General features: G+C 32.9%; 1 protein-coding gene across 3 annotated transcripts; it reads right to left on the reverse strand.

Moving 5' to 3' along the window:
• Positions 6686-10187, reverse strand: LOC109359530 (cytochrome b5-like). 3 transcript variants are annotated; one of them, XM_019604232.1, is made up of 5 exons: positions 10105-10182; positions 9816-9930; positions 7481-7547; positions 6995-7321; positions 6686-6885 (listed from the first exon to the last, which is right to left on the reverse strand). In XM_019604232.1, exons 2-4 carry the CDS (start codon positions 9900-9902, stop codon positions 7035-7037), a joined length of 441 nt encoding a protein of 146 aa, XP_019459777.1. In that variant the 5' UTR covers positions 9903-9930; positions 10105-10182; the 3' UTR covers positions 6686-6885; positions 6995-7034. The 3 variants fall into 3 exon arrangements, with proteins under 3 accessions (XP_019459777.1, XP_019459776.1, XP_019459775.1); XM_019604231.1 differs by having other exon boundaries at positions 6686-7321; positions 9816-9916; positions 10105-10187; XM_019604230.1 differs by having other exon boundaries at positions 6686-7321.

Raw genomic sequence — 21017 nt, forward strand, 5'->3', positions numbered from 1 at the left:
GTTTAGTGGCGATGTAGTTTCCGCCTTTGTTGACCTTATATGTATGACTAATTATGACTTAACCATTTATATGAATTGTGTTATTCAGGAAATTGTGAATCAGGTTAAGTTATCATTCGATAACGATAAGTTGATTTTCCGCATTTGAGTTACTTAAAGTGATGTCCCGGAAAAGGAAGGTTTTAAAAGGAAACAATTTTATACATCCCCATTTCAAAAAAAAAAAAATTACCCATTTTTCCGCAATGTTTTTGAGAAGTATTTTTCGGGGCGTTACAACTACTGCATATACTCATAGTAGTGTTTCAAAGGTAGGGTATTTGTGGGTAAACCATCGACCACATAGTTATCTCAATTATTCCATATTTCAATCCAGCGATGATGCTTATGTGGCCAGTCACAATCAGTTTTGTCACGTAAGTCAATTTTATGAAATTTTTCACAATTCACTAGATCTTGTGGAATTGGTTGACCAAAACCAAATTACCTCATAACCCGATCAATAGGGAGCCATTCCACAATTGGGAAACAAATTAGTGGCACACAAGATCGGCTTCTCTCCGAGATGTTTGGCAGGAAAGACAGTTGGTAATATGACATCCACCGAAACCAGTAAAAATGTTACTAAAAAAGTTAATATAAAAAATATTCAAACATAAATATACAAACAATTATCGTTGCACGACATAGTCCTTCAATGCGATCATATTCCCATGATTGAAGGAGTAGTAGACATCCTCCAATCTCTTTTTGATCACTAATTATTGATGTACGACATAATCCTCGATAAAGACAAGCCAATACAGCTGAGCCCCAATTGTATTGGAATGTCTCCGTTAAGTTCTCAAGCAAGAGGAGATACATAAGGTGGACTCAGTTACATGATGTATCTGGCATGAGAAATCCCCCGATCATTCTCATAATAAATGTTCTAGCGTGTTGTTCAATAACAACTTCATTAGCATTCTCAAGGAGATCACGAAATGTCCTTTCAAGTCAAGTGAGTTTCACCCTCTTCCCCATTAATTCGTTACCTACTGGAACATCACCCAACAAACGGATGCAAAATGCTTCCCAATCCATACTTGTCACCCCGGTAACAACTTCTCTTTCTATCGGAATGCCAAGTTGGTAAGCCACATCATCAATAGTGACAGTGGCCTCTCCACATGGAAAGTGGGAAGTATGTGTTTCCGGTCTCTATCTCTCGATCAATGCTAATAGTAAATGATTGTTGATTTCTACTGCTCCAAGTATCAACAAGTTACTAAAAGCAGTGTTGCAGATAACTTGCAACACTGGTTCAGAAGGTAGTGATTGCCAGAAACAAGATCTAGGCCGAAAAGCACATTCAATGCCATTCCAGACATTATTTGATATATGATCATTTTACATTGTAAGTAGTGAACTGTCAATTGATCATGGATTAAGATACTCCATTAGAAACTGTGTATATGTGAAGAAAGTGTGAAGAAGGTGACAAGAAAGTTTGAAGAGTGGATGTGAGTTAGTGAAATGTATATGCCATTATTTATAGTGATTGTGAGTGAGTGAAATTTATATTCACGTGTAAGAACTACCATCCAAAATTGTCAACCACATTGCCGATTTAGTGTGTTTATTTTCATTGGAAAATAATGCAAAGAAATCTGCAACCGTATTGCCGATTTTTGAGTAACTTTAATGTAATTTAATTTTAAAAATGCTTAATCCAAAATCGTCAACCACATTGCCAATTTATTTTTTGGGAAAATAATGCAAAGATATCGGCAATCATATTGCCGATTTTTGAGTAAGTAATAATTCAATGAAATCAGCAACCATATTGCCGATTTTTAGTTTAATGTAATTTAAACGCTTAATCCAAAATCGTCAATCTCATTGCCAATTTATTTTTTTGGAAAATAATTCAAAGAAATCGGCAACCATATTGGCAATTTTTGAGTGAGTTTATTGTATTTTGATTTTGTAAATGCAAAATAAAAAATCGTCAACAATATTGCCGATTTAATTTTGTTGGAAAATACTTCAAAGAAATCGGCAAACTCATTATCGATTTATGTTTATTCTTTCTAATTTTCTGGATGTTAATTTTGTTGGATATTAATGTTTCTTTCTACATTGTAGCAACCTCACTGACCTATATGATAGGTTAACAAAATTTTCCAAGCTCGAGAGTAACAAAATTTTCACTCACCAACTTGATGGGGGATATTAAAGATATATGATAGGTTATTTTGGAAGATGATAGTTGGTTAGAAAAATATGAATTAACAAGTTAGGTTTATGTTAGTTACTTGTTTTACAAGCTTTCTTTTCATTCTTTTCTCTTGTATAAATAAGCCATATTGACCCACTTCTTATTCAATCAATTCATTCATTGAGAATATTATCAATTTTTATTTCTCATTCTTCTTTCTTTAAGCTTCTTTAAGCTTTATTTTATACACTTCTTGACTCATCAAGAAACTTTCTTTTCATGACTCTTACCACATTTTAACACTATACACTGGTTAATGTTGGATATTAATTTTGCCTTCATTTTGCACCTCACTCATCGAACGTTATGACAAGGGTTAAACGGTTTTCATTGATTTACATTCACATAGAGTGATCATTTATTTCACTTTGAATGGCCCTTGCATCTCACATGCTTTCAAATGATTTTTCCTTATTGCACATTCATTTCACTTTTACCACGAAATATCTGCATTTACTATTTCTATTGAATTGTCATTCACTCACTATCTTGTATTGTCATTCATTATCTTGCATTGCATTGTCACTTATTAGGGAATCACGTTGAATCATTATTTTGTCTTGTTCGAACCCATCTCTTCTTCATCACGTGAACAAAAAGAAATATTACAAAAGTATTTTCTCTGTTCAATTCATTTAACTAATAACTCACATATGAAAAGAATTACAAAAGTATAAACTACTATTATGGAAAGGTTGTCTAGAACTCTCCCCAAGTTCTCTACTTCGTAGTGGACATGCCTTCCTACTATGCCCCTTGGTTCTACACCATCCACATTTTTTAATTTGTTCAATAGGAATTTCATCCATCTCATTATGAATGTGTGTAGTCTTTGGTCTTCCACTTGTTTTCCTACGCATAAGAGAATTGGGAATGAATATTGGTACTGAATAAGATGGCCAATATTCTTCATTACCAATCAGTTGAAACTCACATCTGTATGCCTTAACAAGATTATCCAGCTGATAAATTGGTGAGATAAATTGACCACAATCTAAAGATAGTGAAGCGCATGTTGCGATTGCATGAGAGCATGACAATCTTAATGATTGAAATTCTCCACAATCATACCAATTGTCAGCTAGTTTAATAGTGTAAACCCTCACTTGTCGACCACCAGATCTAGATACAACTTCAACCTCAGAGACTCCGGTCTCCCATGAAAAAGTACGAACTAGTTGACAAGTAGATTGTCGCTGATTTTCTTTAATCACTTTTTTCAACACTTCACAATATATGCCCTGCCCTAATCATATTAGAAGCTTCATTCCGATGTTGAATGAACCATTAATTTAGCCTATAGTATGTTGCTCTCACAAGGGCTATGATAGGAATAGCTTTAGATCCTTTCAAAACACCATTAATGCATTCTGCAAGATTCATGGTCATGTTCCCAAAACGTCTACCTTCGTCATATGCTTGAGTCCACTTTTATTTTGGAATCTGATCCAACCATGCACCATCCCTCAAATGTTTTTGCCAAAACAAATTCAACATTCGCTCAAACCGCGATCGAATCAACTCATAACCTAAAAATTAAATATAAAATTATATCAATCCATAACATAAAAAATATTTATAAATTTCAAATATAATTAATACATACCCATTTGTACGACTTTGTCTTTGAGATCAGAATCTCGGAATTCCATATTGAAGTTACTAGCAAGATGACGAATGCAATAAACTGACTATTCATTAGTCCATCCTATTATATCACTTCGGAGTGCAGCTAATAAACCTGTCCCCTTATCTGATATGATACATAGGTTTGGTTGAGGGGTAACATAAGTCTTAACGTTGTAAAAGAACCACTCTCAAGTTTCTTGCGTCTCTCCTTCAACAATGGCAAAAGTAACTGGAAATACTCGTGTGTTTCCATCTTGTGAACTCGTTATAAGTAATGTTCCAGTATATTTCACAGTTAAATTTTTTCCATCCACTTGTATAATTGGTTTGCAATATGCAAACCCATTAATATATGGTTTGAAAGCCCAAAATACTCTATCTAGAATGAATCGACTAGGGTCTTCCATGCCATCTGAAATCTGGTGATGTGCTTGATATTTCACAATTGTACCGGGACAGAAATATTGTACAACATTCATCCAACATGGTAACTCATTGTATGATCCTTCCCAGTCACCATAATTTTTTCCAATGCCATTTGTTTTGTTGTCCACGCATTTCTATATGTCACTGTATAACCAAAACGACTAACAACCTCTTTCACTAGTGCCTTAACTGGTATACTTGGATCTGCAGATACCAAATTAACAACGAGGTCTGAAATGAATGATGAATTTAATTTATTGTGATCTTGAGAAACCAACATAGATACACAACTATGTGATCCATTAATTTTTTTAATCTCCCAAATGTCACGCTTAACGTTAAAAGAAGCGTGAATTCGCCAATCACATCTCGCACCAAAATGTGTACATTTCCCAACATATCTATCTGGTCTACACTCATCAACAACATAATCAAATGAATTTTAATATGAAATTCTCTAATAGCATTTATTGTGGCTTCTTTAGATTCAAATTGCATCCCAACAAACAAATCATTATTACTATTGTTCATTAAACTAGTTGTATGACCAAAATCACGATCAACTTTAGAATTTGTGTTACGAAAAAAATGATGATGAAGTACTATATATTATTCTACAAGATGAACCAACACCGAATTCGACCTCCTCCTCATCACTGCATATTTCAATGTCTTCTTAATCACTAAAATCACTAACAATGTCCCTTAAAATAACCATCTACATTTAACAAAGTAAGAATATTAAAAAATAACAAGTAAATATAACGAAGTTCAAAAGAATATGATAAAATATAATAGCTCCAACTGAGAATACTAACCTATAATCAAGTAAGAATCTGGAAGAAATGAATAGCTCCAAACGAAAAATAGAACAATGCCTTTCACTTTCAAGGTTCAGCAAGAGAAAGAGTACTGTAACTCACTTTAGGAATAAGTTTGAGACGATATGTTTTTAGGGTAAGAAGAGGTAGTGTGGGATTTTATAGAAGTAAAGAGCAACTTGCAATGGAAATTAAAATAAAAATAATTTAAAACTCCTATCCTACTGCCGATTTTCTAAGGAAGAAAAATTTAAGCCTACAAAAATAAAACTCATTTCCTATAAATGATTCTCAAAGTAAAAAAACAAAAAAAAACTAAAACTCATACTCTATTGCCGATTCTTCTAGAGAGGAAAAAAAATAAAAAACGAAACTTCCACCACCATTGCCAATTTACACATATATTAAAAAACAAGGAGAAACTCCTTTTGGAGTGACGATTTCTGTGGAAAAAAAAACTCCACAAGTGTTGCCAATTTTGGTGGGACTAAGAGAAAAAGAAAAGGTAAAACGGCTATGAGGTAGCCGATTTCCATAAAAATATACTAATTTATAATTACCAAAAAAGTTACACTACTCCGATAATTATTTAGTCAAACTACACTAACTGAGTAAATATCCCCTTTTTACTTCTTATTTTGGATTTATTAATTTAAAAAATTAAGCTTTTTTAGGTAACAAGCTTAGTTTATTAAAAAAATAATATATAAAATAAGAAAAAGAATCAAAGTTTCACATCTCGATGGTTGTTTTTTTTAAGTTCATAATTTCACATATTATACTAATATAATCATAATCTTAAAAGTTAAAACACATCTATACCAAATAATAAGCTAACAAAAAAATTGTACTTTTTGCTCTGGGTTTGCACTAGTTTAGTATGAAGGACTCTGTTAAAGAAAGATTGTTAGAAGTAAAAATCACTGATAATTAAAACCAACTATAAAAAAAATTGGAGAATGAAATCACGTTAAATATTGGTAGAGTTTTATCCCTCTAGGCACATTGATTGCCTATTGAATATCCAAAGCACAACATGTTAATTGAACAAAATCCATGGTTTAAGGACACAAATTTATAACAGACTCAACTTCATCTTATCAAGCAAACGAGATAAATATTTGTAGGTGTTTGGCTGGGATTACCATAGTTCAACACTTGAACCTTTTTTTTCTTTCAAAAAATAATTTAGCCATGATTACAGAATTAAGCATACATAACAACATAATATAGCATATCCTGTAGACCAATCATAAGGTTTTAGAAAGTCATGTTCAAAAGATATTCCACTATAGTTTTCCCTTTCATCTTCTCCATCCATGTCTTGTATTTTTCTAAGTGGCCATCCACAAATTTCCATGGTATCAGAGTTTGAATTGAAACTCTGCTGCACATGAGTTTAAGTATCTTTTCCTATCAACTCTCAATCACCCTTCCTCTTTTGCCAAAAATCTATTCAACCGAAAAACAGAACATCAGAACCATGACTATTGCAATTTCTCTTGTTTAACACATTTAAACCCAAGAAGCTCAAAATGATGGTAATTTAACAGAAACTATAGTCCAAGAACAATAACAAGTTTATAACAGACTCGGAACCTAAGCTTATCAAGCAAACAAGATAAGATCTTTCTAGGCGTCTATGACTGAGGTTACCTGATATTAACCGATTCAATGTTTTTATTTGCATTTCACAAAATTATTTAGCCATGACTATAGAATCAAACATGGAAAATAACAAAACATCACATAATCGATAGACAATTGCAAGGTTTAATAAAATCCATTCACAACAGATCCACACAATATTGAATGCATTCTAAATGATCAGCTAGCATGATTGAGCAACAGGCCACAACTCTTGTCAAAACTACGGCCCTAGATCAAATTCAATTCTTTTATGATTCGCTGGGCTCACTACCTTTACCGTAGTACTGTAGAGCATATGCAAAGCCCAATATCAGCAATGGCAGCAAGTATTGCAAGACCTTCAGAATAAAACTAGAAGATTCATTGCTAGCGCTAAAGGCAACAACTTGTCCAGTTGGTGGTGTTACTGGTGTACTATTGTCAACTTTTGCAGTAAAAGTGTTGGTGTCAATCTCCCCAACATAGTATTGTTGCATATCCTCTATTGCAGTGTCACTATGGCCAATATCTTCAAAATCGATGGTAGCGTCCTTCCCTGTATAAACACCACCACAGAAGATTATTAGTCTATATTATTTTCTGTATTTCTCAGATTGATTAATTTTTTCTTCTTTCTTCTAAGTGGCCACTCCGTAGGAGCTAGTTATTTCATTTGCAGATTAATGATATGTAACAGACAAGAGAAACCAATTACCTGTAGCCATCAGCAAAGGTTCATCGCCTCCCGGATGATCATCCAAAAATGGGGTGACATCATACACCTGATACAATAGTATGCATGTCACATAAACTGTTTTAATGTTTATACTAGTCATACAAGTACAAATATAAAGGAAAGCCATACTTAAATTTTATACTAGTCATACAAGTACAAAACATGGATTAGTATTTCATTGACCATTCTATAGTGTAAGTTTCTTTTGTCTAAATCTTTCCATTAGTGCATTAGAATTAAGCTGAAAATAAATACATCCTATTCTCAAAAATTAAATTTAAAAAGAAATAATAAGGGTCCATTTGCGAGTTGAAAATTGGAGGGAAATGGAAGGTTTCTAAGTCATCTCACAATTGTGTTTCATGGCTCACAAGCCTTTCCTTCCATTTCCTTCCTCTCCAAAATCCAACTTACAAACATACCCTAAAAAATAGTGTGTTATTGATGGAGCCATTAATAGTTCCGAGAACCATGGATTATTTGATTCAGTAAAGAGTTTCGAGATTAAAGGAAAGATGATCATACATTACTCATTAACTCCTTCTATACACCAATAATCAGAATAAAAAGATTCAAGACAATTAATTTAAGTTTAAATATGTACTTCTATCGTATATTATTTAATATACTAAAGTAGTAATGCTCAAAATATTTTAAAAGGAATTGAAACACTTCAAGTTTTAAATGAAAACATTTTTTAAAATACTGTGTAACAAATTACTGAAATTTGAGAAAACAGTTATCCAACTTAAAACTGAATCAGAGTAATCTATTACTGTCTTTGAGTAACATATTACTAGTGTTATTAAAGTTGAGTAACCAATTACTCAAAATGAGTAGCCGATTACTCTAATTCGAAATTAAATAAACAGTGGACAAAACACTCGAGTAATCGATTACTCATTGCTGTAATCGATTACTGAGAGTTGTTACATCAGTTTTTCAGATTTGAAACTCAAGAGTTTTCTTCCCAAACGAAATGTCTTCATTCCAAATAATTCATAACTGATTGGAAAGCCTATTTAAAGGCCTTAGAACTCACAATGAAAACAACTCTTTGAACAACTCTTTCATAACTCTTTCACACTTTTCTCACAACTTTCCTATACTTTTCTGAAATAGTTTTTTGTACTTCTAGCAACTTGAACTCAAACTTTCAAAGCTATTTTTTTTTAAGTTGCTTGAAGTAAAGTGTTTTAAATTTTTGTAAAACTTAAAGAGCATTATTTACTAAGTATACAAAAGAGTTGATTGAATTGCAAGTATTATTATATTTCATACGTGTAAAGGCAATCCAAGCCATCATTCAAATTCTTCATTCATTGTAATTACTTTCTTTCACGGGGTGTGAATAGAAAGGGGATAGAGTTACTTGGAAATGTGTTTTCCAATGATAAGTATTAGTGAGTGTGTAAGATACATAGAGATCTCGGGGTGAAATATTGTAATTACAACTCATAATATTTAGTGGAAAATCTCTTGTGCTGCAAGCGTACTGGATGTAGCCTTCGATGGACAAGAATATGAACCAATATAAAATCTTTATGTATTCTCTTCTCCCTTACCTCTTTTATTTATTCTTGTTTATTTTCTGCAATATTATCCGCTGCACTTTAACTCTTCATTTTGCAGAAAAAATTGTCATAATTTCTAGTCAACTAATTTACCCCTTCTTAGTTGCAATCTCTTACAAAAACATTTTTCAAATATTTCATTATATTCTACACAGAAGTGGATAGAGCTTGTCACAAGACAAATTATAACCAGTATGTTGCCCTTAAATTTTCATTTTCTCGTTTGCCATTCAATTTCAATAAGACATTCTACACTTTCAAGATATCACCACGCTCACATATTCTACCTTTTCCTAATTCATCATTTGGATTTAAGCTTTAGAATTATATCATGTTCAAAATCTACAACATTGTTTCACAGTAAACTTCAAGTTAGATGAATTTTATTTCAAAGAGACCACTTATTAAAATAAATAACACTATTTAATTAATCCCAATGCTACTATGCAATTAGATAGCATGTGCAACTTTCAAAATATTTAATCATATATATCCGGGGATTAAATTAAATGCTTGTACAGAAACCCCATCCCAGTTTAAGGTTCATATTTATATCCCCTTCCCATCCATGCAATTTAAAATTTAAGATAAGACACTCAAAACAAGTCAGAAAAAGCCATATATTTAATACAATGATTCATGATCATGAGCAATTAAACTAGATTAGCACACATCAGATTTATCTCATAAACATAAACAGATCAAGAAATAAATGATGACAGAAACAAAAATAAAATGACCTTTCCATGGACAACAATCCAGCAATCCTTCTTATGATTGTGCTTAGCCACCTCATCAAAAGTATAAACTTTGGAATTTGGAGCCATTGCTGCAGATTCCACTGATCATAGAAAGCCAAGAAGTACACACAACAACCAGATTATTCAACCAACAAAAAACAACACATATGAAAAGGTAAAATAATTATCAACAGTAAAAACCCAACAAGAATTTAGATTACTGAGGCTTACAAGAACACAAACACAAGCATTTAATCATAGAGAAAAGTTGGTGAAGAAAAATTCTTACATGTAGTAGTGTCAAAGAGGAGAAGGGGTTGGTGAGTGTACTTTCTCCACCAACAAACTAGTTATATACATTTATATGTGAAACCTAAGTCTACACGTTTTCCATGAGGCTATGAAAACCGGGAGGACATCTCGGGTAGAATATGTGCACTTCTATTTCAATTTCTTTTAGTTAGAAAATATAATGTTAATATATATTTTTATTTTACTTATCAAACTAATAAAAAATAAATATATGGAGAAGTACAATAAAACATCATTTTCAATGTTTGCTAAAATTATTGTTTTTTAATTATTTTATATATTTGCGTATTCATTTAGTCAATTTAATCATTATCTAACTTTTTGTTTTAAGGGAAAGTTTATAAAAAGCTTTTGACTTTTATGTATTTTATAAATCGTCATTATTAAATATTTTCTCTTTTTAAGATTCATTAAATTTTATCCATTTATGAAGTTGTTTTATGTATAAGGATAATACTAAGTTACCAATAATAAAATTTTCTCTCAAATATTTTATTTTAGTATCAACTATCAAATCATTATTGCTTAATTAATAATTTTCATATATGAAATAAAATGCATGATTGAAAATTATGTGCAATGACAATGTAATATTTTTTTACGCTACTTTTTAAAAAAAATAATCCAAATGAAAGGTAGATAATACATCAATTGTGTATAACTTTTTACTTTGTCAGTGTATAGATTTAAAATTTTCATCACGCACCAACCAATTTCACCAACATATAAAATTTAATGGGTAATTAGAAAGAAAAAGTAGTTAAACCTTTGTTTGGTTGGTAAGATTTTAATAGGAAATAATATAAGAGAGGAGAATTTATTTTTTTCTCTTATTTGATTGAGAGTAAAGAATGGAAAGAGGGGGAAATATGGTGGGTTCCGCCACTTTTTGTTTCTTTCCTCGTTAGGTGAGAAAATGTAAAAAAGAGAATATTGTACTTGTAAAATATAATTTTAGCCTTCAAAACCACTTCAAAAAATTAATAATGGTATTATTGCTCATTCATATAAAAATTCATCTATTTCTCTTTTCTCTCATATCAAATAAACCTTAAAATTTACTATCTTTCTCACTTTATTCAAAGTTTATCTTCTTATCATCTCTCCTCCCTAAACCAAAGAAAGTCAAAAGTAACTACTTGCAAAAGATTTTATGTACTTTTCCTTCATTTTAATTTGTTTTTCTAATAAAATAAAGTATTTTACAATGTTTGTCAATTTCATTCTTCTATCATAATAACAATAATAATTAGATTTAAATTGAAAGACATCTCATACTTCTATTGGGTGAGGAAAATGTATATTTTGAAGTTGAAAAATGAATATACATGAAAGTAAGCATATTCTTTTTTTTTTCTAAGCAAGAGAAATGGATTAAGAGCACAAAGGGTGCTAACCCAAAGAGAACATAAAGAGGAACAGATTCACAAAGAAGCTAAAATACAAGACCAATGGTCCATACACCCATTAGCAAAAGAAAACGAAAAACACTCTGTCTTAGCACAAAACCAAACCCAAGATCGAATCTTAATAGAATTCAAAACATTCAAAACACTAAACTTCGTATCCTGAAAAACAACCTCATTCATCATCAACCAAACAGACCAGACTACCGCGAACCACAACATCCTCCACCAATTAGAGTATTTAGCGTTGCTACACAAATTCATGTAGTATCGCAGAGCATCCATGATGCAGAAACTCACTGCTGAAACAGCAGCAGTTTTCCAGTCAACTGCCGAAGTAGTGATCCAGCCATAAAAAGCAGACCAGACACTTGCTGTAAATGAGCAAGACACAAACACATGGTTCACATCTTCGTCCTCCTCGAGGCAGAAAATACAGGATAAATTCATAGCAACATTGATGATTTTTCTCCTAAAAAGTTGTACTTTCAAAGGCAATTTCCTTCTCAAAAGCTTCCAAACAAAACAACAAACCTTGGAAGGGCAACAACCTATCCAAGCTTTATCCAATAAGGACTCTGTAACAAAGGTGTTGAAATAAGGGACACCGAGTAAGCCGATTTAACATCATAACTCTCTGATTTAGTTAGTCTCCAAGACCACACATCTACTGCACCCTCCTTACAACAGATGTGAGCAATGACAGAGTACAATTCGTCCTCCAACTCATCTTCCCAGCTAAATAAAGTCATACGCCAACTCACCCACCAAGTCCACTTGCCATTCAGCCAACAACCACAGTCAAAGATGACAACTTCCTTATTCAAGGCCACTGAGAATAGATGAGGAAAACGCTCAGCAAGGCAGCCAGACCCAACCCGAACATCATTCCAGAATTTATTACTCAAGCCATCACCTATACTTTTGATACATATTTTCACCCCTCCCCACCTTAACTATCTCTTTCCACCAAGAGGAGACCACCGAGGTCGAAGTACTAAAATTAGCTTCATACTTTGATTTAATAACCCTGACCCACAGAGAGTCGGTCTCCACAAGGAATCTCCATTTCCACTTACCAAGGAGCGAAAGATTAAAGGAGTCAAGATTTTTAACACCAAGCCCGAGAACCTTCTTAGGAATATTAGCCAAAATTGCATTTAAAAGGATAACCCTACCTCCAAAAGAAATAAACTTTTTCCTCCAAGATTCCAGTCTCTTATTTATTGTTGCAATAAGTGGAGCCCAAGTCAAACTATTATTCGAAATTGCACCCACCGGTATACCAAGATAAATGAAAGGGAAACAACCAATTCTTTAAGATAAGAACTGAGATGTGGCATTAAGGAAGTCCTCATCCACTTTAACTCCAAAAATAGAGCTCTTGAAGGAATTAATCCTCAAACCTGAGACCAATTCAAAGCATATGACAATACTTTTCAAGCACCAAATATCCTCAAAACTTGGTTTACACACCAAAATAGTGTCATCCGCATACTGTAGGTTTATCACCTTAACCTGATTTCTGCCCAAGCTATACCCCTGTAACATACCAGAATGCCCAGCAGACCGGATTAGACCAGATAGGCCTTCAACCACCAAAAGGAACAGGAAATGAGCCATGGGATCCCCTTGACGGATACCTCGCGATACCAAAAATGGACCTGTAGGACTACCATTTACAAGGACTGACATCGATGTTGAGGATAGACAACTCCCGATGCATCTTCTCCAAATCAAAGGGAAACCAAGTCTAAGAAGCATATAATCCAAGAAACCCCAGTCCACCGAGTCATATGCTTTTTCAAAATCTATTTTCAAGATTAAGCAGCCATTATTCAAAACCACCACCCCATCCAAAATACTTCTGTTCTGAATGAAGGCCGACTGAGATTCAGAAACTAAAGAACTGATTACCATCTTCATCCTTGAGGCCAAAATCTTGAAATTTCTACCAATAAGAGGCAAGTCAACCAATTCCATACACTGAATCCAATCATTAAAGAGTTGAATCTCCCTGATATCCACCCTGGATGAAACACCAAGACGCTCTGAGCCACCTCTAACTGCATTAAAGTCACCCATGAAACACCATCAAACATTAGACACCGACCTCTTCAGCGAGAGCAGAGCCTCCCAAAGAAATTTTTTATGAGAGAGTATACATGGCAAAATTTTGATTTCCGTAAATGTTAACTAAGCAACAAGCAGAATTGTCCAATATCCAGTTTCCAAAAACAACTAAGAAACCGATGCCATAAACTGAAGAAGAATGGCAAAATTTAGAAGTATCCCAAATACTGAGGATGCCCCTCGAACGACCAACTGTAGGAACAAAATCCAAAGACAATTTTGATTTCCCCAAACCGCAAAGCACACTCTATCCTCCACCACCTCCAATTTTGTCTCTTGAATTTCTAAGAAATCCACTTTATTTTTAAGAACCAAGTCCTTGACACATCTTCTCTTAACACTACTCCCAAGACCCCTCACATTTAATGATGTACAAATCATTGATCACTTTGGACATCCCTATGGTTGGAGACCGAAGTTCCAACCTTATCTCTTGACTCCAATTCTTCAATTCTTTTTATCATTTCTGAATCATCCCCCACAAAAGAAACCCCTAATTTCTTGCCAATTTCCCAATTTCTCCCAGGAGCATAATTACCTTCTTTTGAGAGAAGTCTTTTAACACATCTCACATGTGAGTCATCAATAGAATTGCTTATAGAAGAGTCAAGATTAACATTGTTCCCCACTTCCACTTGGATTTCCTTCTTCTTCTTAACCGAGATGTTGGAAGCTTGATTCTTATATCAAAGAGAGGAAGGCTTCAAGACTAAGGGAGGATGAGATTTATTTTTCTTATGAATCTGGGACTAGAGATTACTAGGCCAAGGAGCCCCAATGGAAGGGTTCAGCTTTTTCTTTTTTCCTTTTTTCAAGAAGTGTCGTCTATTTTTAGTCACCTCTTTCAACGGGGATTGAGGAGATTTATCACCTCCCTGAATCACCAAAGCCTTCGAGGTCGAGCCCACTTCAAAGATAGAATTCTTAAACACAATATTTTTTTATACTTCCAATTTATTCAAAGGGGCCTCACAAAGGCCCGAAACGATAGGCCCTTCTATAGATAAATATTTACTGGAAATGGGCATAGGCCTAAAATCCCTACCCGAGCTAGAAGAATTTCCATCTGTTAAACTAGGCGTAGAGCCCACCTTGTTCTTTTGACCTTTAATCCTACAACTAGAAGCCCCAACATCGTGAGACCCAGGTAGAGGAAAATTTGAAGCAGTAAACAAATGGTCCCCACGTTCCTTATCAGACTCCTTAACCCAAGGACCTGAGACATCCTTAGAGATGTCACCCTTGGGCCCAACGCAGATTGATACGTCCTTATAACAACAATTTATAAAAGGTACCAGAACTTGCTCACATCTGCTAAGAGACAAAGGACCTTCCTTAATAGGCAACAAAGGAGGGCAACTCGGGGCAAAGGAAGCCCCAGAGGCAGAGAAAGCTGGAGAATCAACACTGATATCAACATGCATATTGCTAAGAGAACCAGAATTGGAAACAATTTGGTTAACTTTTCATTCAAGGATTGACTCATTTGCCAAACTATCTGCCACTTCATCATCTTATTCTTCAAGCAAAAAGTGGTCTCCTCAACAAGAATCCCTATCCTTCCAAGAATCAAGGTCGCTGTCACCTGGTACATTCACCATTTGATTCACTTTTGATGATAGGCTGGTAAGATTCACTCCCCCAAACACACCGAGAAGAGGATCACTAGAAAACTCGACCATTTTCACCGAGAAAACAGATCCATGTATCATCACTTTCTGCACCAAATCCACTACACACTCCAATTTCAACAAAACAAAGAAACCTCCAATGTCCAATCTATTCATCTCGCGTGTATCAACATCAAGCTTAACGAACGACCCCAGGGGAGTGGCGAGAACCCTAAAGAACTCTTCTGACCAAGCCTGAGCCGGAACCCCAAAGCATTTCACCCAAGCCACTCTTTCTTGACAACAAAACGGCGGAGACCATTGTGAGAAAGATTTGAAAACTCGAGTGCTCCAACTTACTTCCTTTTGGAGTTCCACCAATTCATCATTTAAACTACTTTTAAGACACACCCACCTCCCCTAGCAGGAATAGCCTTTACCGAGAGGAAACCTTCATTTGACAAAATCTCTTGAATCGAGAAAATATCTTCCACTCTTTCTAACTCCCCCACTATCAACCCTTCTAAAATTTTGAGGTTCTCAGATTTTGTATTAAACTCCAATAATTCGTCTACAACACACTTATCAACCCTGGGATTCAGATTAGCTCCATTTAAGAGTGCCTGTTTCAGCTGGTATCTTTACCCACATGAGAATTTGGATTTACCCTATGAAACGCCACTTCATCTTCCTTTTAAAGACCAACTTTAGGAGGCCTCAACAGACCCATAGATTCGGGATCCTATCTCTGATACTTAGGCGTGTTCACAATAACCTTAAACAGCCCAATCCAAACATTTGAAAGCTCCACCATCAACTTAATTCTGTCAACCACCTTCTTAAACCGAAAAAAGCCAAACCTCCTTCCCCTCTTATCACGCTTGTGGGGAATGAAAACATCCCCAACTGACCCCCATTTAGAGAATAGCTTCCACATATCCATTGTCCCATGGGAATCCGGGAAGTTTGTAAAGAAAAAATAAATGGAATTGAGCTCTAGATTTTTGAAGTAACCTGTTGAAGAATCCTTGTTCTTAACGAACGGATATGCCAAATTCCTTTGCCCTCGGATACTCTCCCTCTCCCTCTCTCTCATTACTCTTGAAACATAGAAACTTGAACTTGTAAGCATATTCTAGAATACATAATTAATATTTTTATGATAAAAGAGTGAAAATGATAAACAATAGAATAATAAATGACTAAATTGATGTTTTATTTTGTTAAAAAACTAATTTTTATGGTTATATTGGAAGACTAAATAGAAACATAAAAAATAAGATAAAATATTAATAAGTTGACATTTTATTTTTTTAAAGGACCGAGTCAAACCTAAAAGCAAGATAAAAGACCAAAATAATAGCATAACAAAAAAATATTTTCTATTTTGTGGAATTAAATAGAATACTAAACTATAATTGTTTTTTCTTTGCCATGAAAAGAACAATCTAATCCAAAAAGAAAAGATTTAAAGTAAAATGTGTAGAAACAAAACTTAAATTTTTTACCATTTAGAAATAAGTATCATAAACTTTTAAATCATCTCAAGCTCTTACACTATTTCAATTATATCAATAGATATTTCCATCTATTTTACGAATTGTTATTAACGATAAAATGATATAAATATATTTTGATCTTCCAAGTTTTATCTACGATACTCAGATATCACAACTTATCTTTAACTTATTTCATTCTCCATATAACATGTTCACATTAAATTTCAAGACTAAACAAAAATCCCAATCTCAACTATAATTCTTCTTTTCCCAAATATGAGAATATGGAAAATGTTATATTGATTTATCTATTATTATCAGTTTGTTGAATCTAAGCATGACCGTTATGATTTCAATACCCAAGCTCTATTTTATTTTTCTAAGTATTTTTTAAAAGCATAAATCATTTAAAGTTTCTATAAAACTAGAAACATATATATACAACTGTGCCATGTTGGTGAAAGTCAGATCTAAAATTACCCGTACTATTTTTCTATTAGTAATTTAGTGAGAAATGGATGCAATGATTTATTGATATAATTATAATTGTTTAAGAGTTTAAAAGTATCATATTAATTTGGCCAAGAGTTTGAGGGTTTAGTGCACTTTTCCATATTAAAAGAGTTATGATTATATTACATAAGTGGAAAATGAAAAAGATTGTATGTTTATTGGAGACCAAGTTATTAATAAGTCACATATTCCTATTTTTTATAAAGATAAACTTCAATTTGGCAAAAATATTAAAAACATTACTAAAAAGAAACAAATCGACAAGAACAGATTAATATCTTCTCACTTACCGAAATCCACTATCAAGTATGGGAGTTCATATCATCTATTGTAGTTGGTAGATGTAATTAACAACATGTAACGTAAATAAACTTTTAATCATCTAAAATGTAAATTATTCTTTATTAAAATAATTTAAAAATTAACAAATCCCATATTTTTGTTCTCATTCTAATATTAGAGAACGTCTGAAATGGAATTATTGTAAGGGCATAAAACAAGCCTAACTCGAACATAGACAGCTTATAGATTTTTGGGTAGGTCGTAAATTTTTAACTAAGTTGATATGTTTTTAAGTTGTTTAATGAACAAAAATTGAAAGGGGTCTATAAATTTTTAAAAAATTAAGATTTTTTAATAACTCATTAGTCATTTTTACTTTGTGAAAATTTACATGTACCAAAAAAAGCTTTGTGAAAATTTACCAAATAACATTAATTAACACATAAAATATATATTAATCATTTATTTTATCCCCATTAACGCGAAGCTTACATTATGAGTATTTTTTGGTGAAAAACTACATTGATAATTTGATGCTATATTTTTCATGGTGATTATAGACTATGAAAATGATATTACATTTTTTAATTGAATAATCAATCACTGACATCAACATCCCTAATTTTAAGAGTATAACCTAATCTTAAGACTTGAGTATTAAGTATAATATAATTATTTTTAAACTTCATGCATATTCTTAATATATAAATTATGGAATAAAGAGAGCATATGTTAGGGAAAGTAGCAATCAATGAAACCTAAAAATGCTGCACCCTTTACAACCACCGACCCCCACCGGATTCACACACCAGTATTAACTAGGTTTAGAGTTAGACATTTCAAGGCACTACGAAATGCTGTATTTTAGGTTTGCAATACAGAAATGGCAGACTCTTGTTGTTGACTATTAATACCAAGTTAAATGCCATTGAAGTGAAATATAAAAGTTAGCTAAGAGAAGCATATATCTAATAGGAAAAGGCAACCAATTGAACTCATTTGAATCAAATCAGCTTACAACACCTCTCTAGAGATGTCAAAACTAATACTTGGTTGGTCCAAGATAGCCCTCTTTGGGCCACAAGTCCAATTAGGCCGTGCAAAAAAGGCTCAAGGTGTACTCCTCATACTAAAATGTTGTCTAAATCTTTCCTATGTGGGTGAAGGTGGAAACATATTAAACTGCCTAACAAAACCTAATATCTAACATTTGATAGGTTAGACTATGTCATACCTTTTTCATAAACAGGATAGACTCAAGCTTATCAAAAAACATATTTAACATAAACAGATAAGATACAAACTTCTTCAAAATCCTATTAAACCTAATAGGCCGACCTATATGATTTTATTGTTTATTTAAGTTAACTATTTTCTATAATATATACAAAAAAATAAAAATCATACATACACACAATTTAGCATTACAATGTTAGACTATTTGAAGGTTTATTGACATATTTAGATATATTATATTATAATAGATTTTAAATACGCTAACAGGTTAAGTTAGACTTTTGAACAAGTCAGACTTAATCCTAGAAAAAATAGACAAATATGTCAAACTTAAGTTTCAATATTTTAATCAGGCCATATCTATTTAAGCTCAAATCTAACCTGATCTATCCTATTTTAGCTCTTACCACATGATGTCGACAATGTGCATATTCAGATAGACTCAACAAACTTTTAAAAAATAAAATAAAATACATTATTTTATAATAATTGAATACATATGCAGAAGTGTTTCACATTTTGCTGTATATAATAGTTGTTACGATTTTATAATTCGAAATTAGAAAATAACATTAGTAAAACACCAACACCAGAAAACAACAAGGGTAGTGGCAAAACACAATTATAGCTACAACAGAAAAAATAGGATAAACAACAGTTAAAAAATAACAACAGAAAAGCACATTCCTATTATTTGTTGTCTTCAACAATCATACCCTAAACTTGGGCAAGCTAGTCTAGATGTGCAACAAGTTCTTTGACAAATTTACTGATGTATTATACTTTGACTACAATATTATCATAGTAGTGTAGATTTTATATTTATTACGATGGTAGTGTAGATTTGGATAAATCGGTAACTTGATCCACGATTTCAATTTTTTTTTCCTACGCCCACGTAACTCGTCAACCACATACCCGTTTTATTTTTTAAAAGAATTTCCATAGAAATCATTAATCCTGTAGGAGTTTTCGGTCTTTTTTTTTTTAATTTTAAAGTCAAAATCGTCAGCTATGTAGGAGGTTTTGGGGTTTTATTTTTTCCTTTGGAAATCGTTCGTACGATTGGAGTTTTACGTAAATCGTGTATGGGCAGACGATTTACATATGTATGTAAATCGTGCATGAGGTTGGCATTTTCTACATTAACGCATAACCCTAATGTAAATCGTGCATGGGGTTGGCGTTTTCTACATTAACATAGCCCTAATCTAAATCGTGTATGTGGTTGGCGTTTTTTACATTAACGCATAACCCTAATCTAACTCGTCATTGAAGACAGGGTTTTCATATATATATTTTTTATTTTCCATGCTTCTCTTCTAACATTATATAATCATCCAACACTCCATGTTCTTCTCCTAAAAAATTATATGTTTTGAAGCTTCTTCTCTTAAATACATTTCTGTTAACACTTTTTCTAGCCATCTTTTATACTCGTCTCAGAGGGTTTCTTCTCGTATAGATTGATACTTGCTTAGAGGTTCGTAGAGCTATTATATTTTATCAACTAGTATATTTATTGTTAAATTTTTCTAATATTATTATTTTGTTTATAATATATGGTTAGTCTAAGAGATATTATTAGTGATTTTAGTGATGAAGAAGACATTAAAATATGTAGTGATGAGGAGGAGGTCGATGTTGGTTCATCTTTTAGGATGACATATAGTTCTCCATCATCATTTTTTCATAACACAAATTCTGAAGCTGGTCGTGATATTGGTCATTTAAAGTGGTTTAATGAATAATAATAACAATGATTTATTTGTTGGGATGCAATTTTAATCTAAAGAAGCCACAATACATGCTATTAGAGAATTTCATATTCAAAATTCATTTGATTATGTTGTTGATGAGTCTAGACCAGATAGATATGTTGGGAAATGTACACAGTTTGGTGTTGGATGTGAGTGGCGAATTTGCGCTTCTTTTAACGTTAAGCGTGACATATGGGAGATTAAGAAAATTAATGGAACACACACTTGTGTATCTATGTTGATTTCGCAAGATCATAGCAAATTAAATTCGTCATTTATTTCAGACCTTGTTGTTAATTTGGTATCTGCGGATCCTAGTTTACTAGTTAAGGAGGTTGTTAGTCGTTTTGGTTATACAGTTACATATAGAAAGGCTTGGACTACAAAACAAATGGCATTGGCCAAAAAATTTGGTGATTGGTAGGGATCATACAATGAGTTACCACGTTGG

The sequence above is a fragment of the Lupinus angustifolius genome, chromosome LG11, assembly GCF_001865875.1.
Source record: "Lupinus angustifolius cultivar Tanjil chromosome LG11, LupAngTanjil_v1.0, whole genome shotgun sequence".
Taxonomy (NCBI): Eukaryota; Viridiplantae; Streptophyta; class Magnoliopsida; order Fabales; family Fabaceae; genus Lupinus; species Lupinus angustifolius.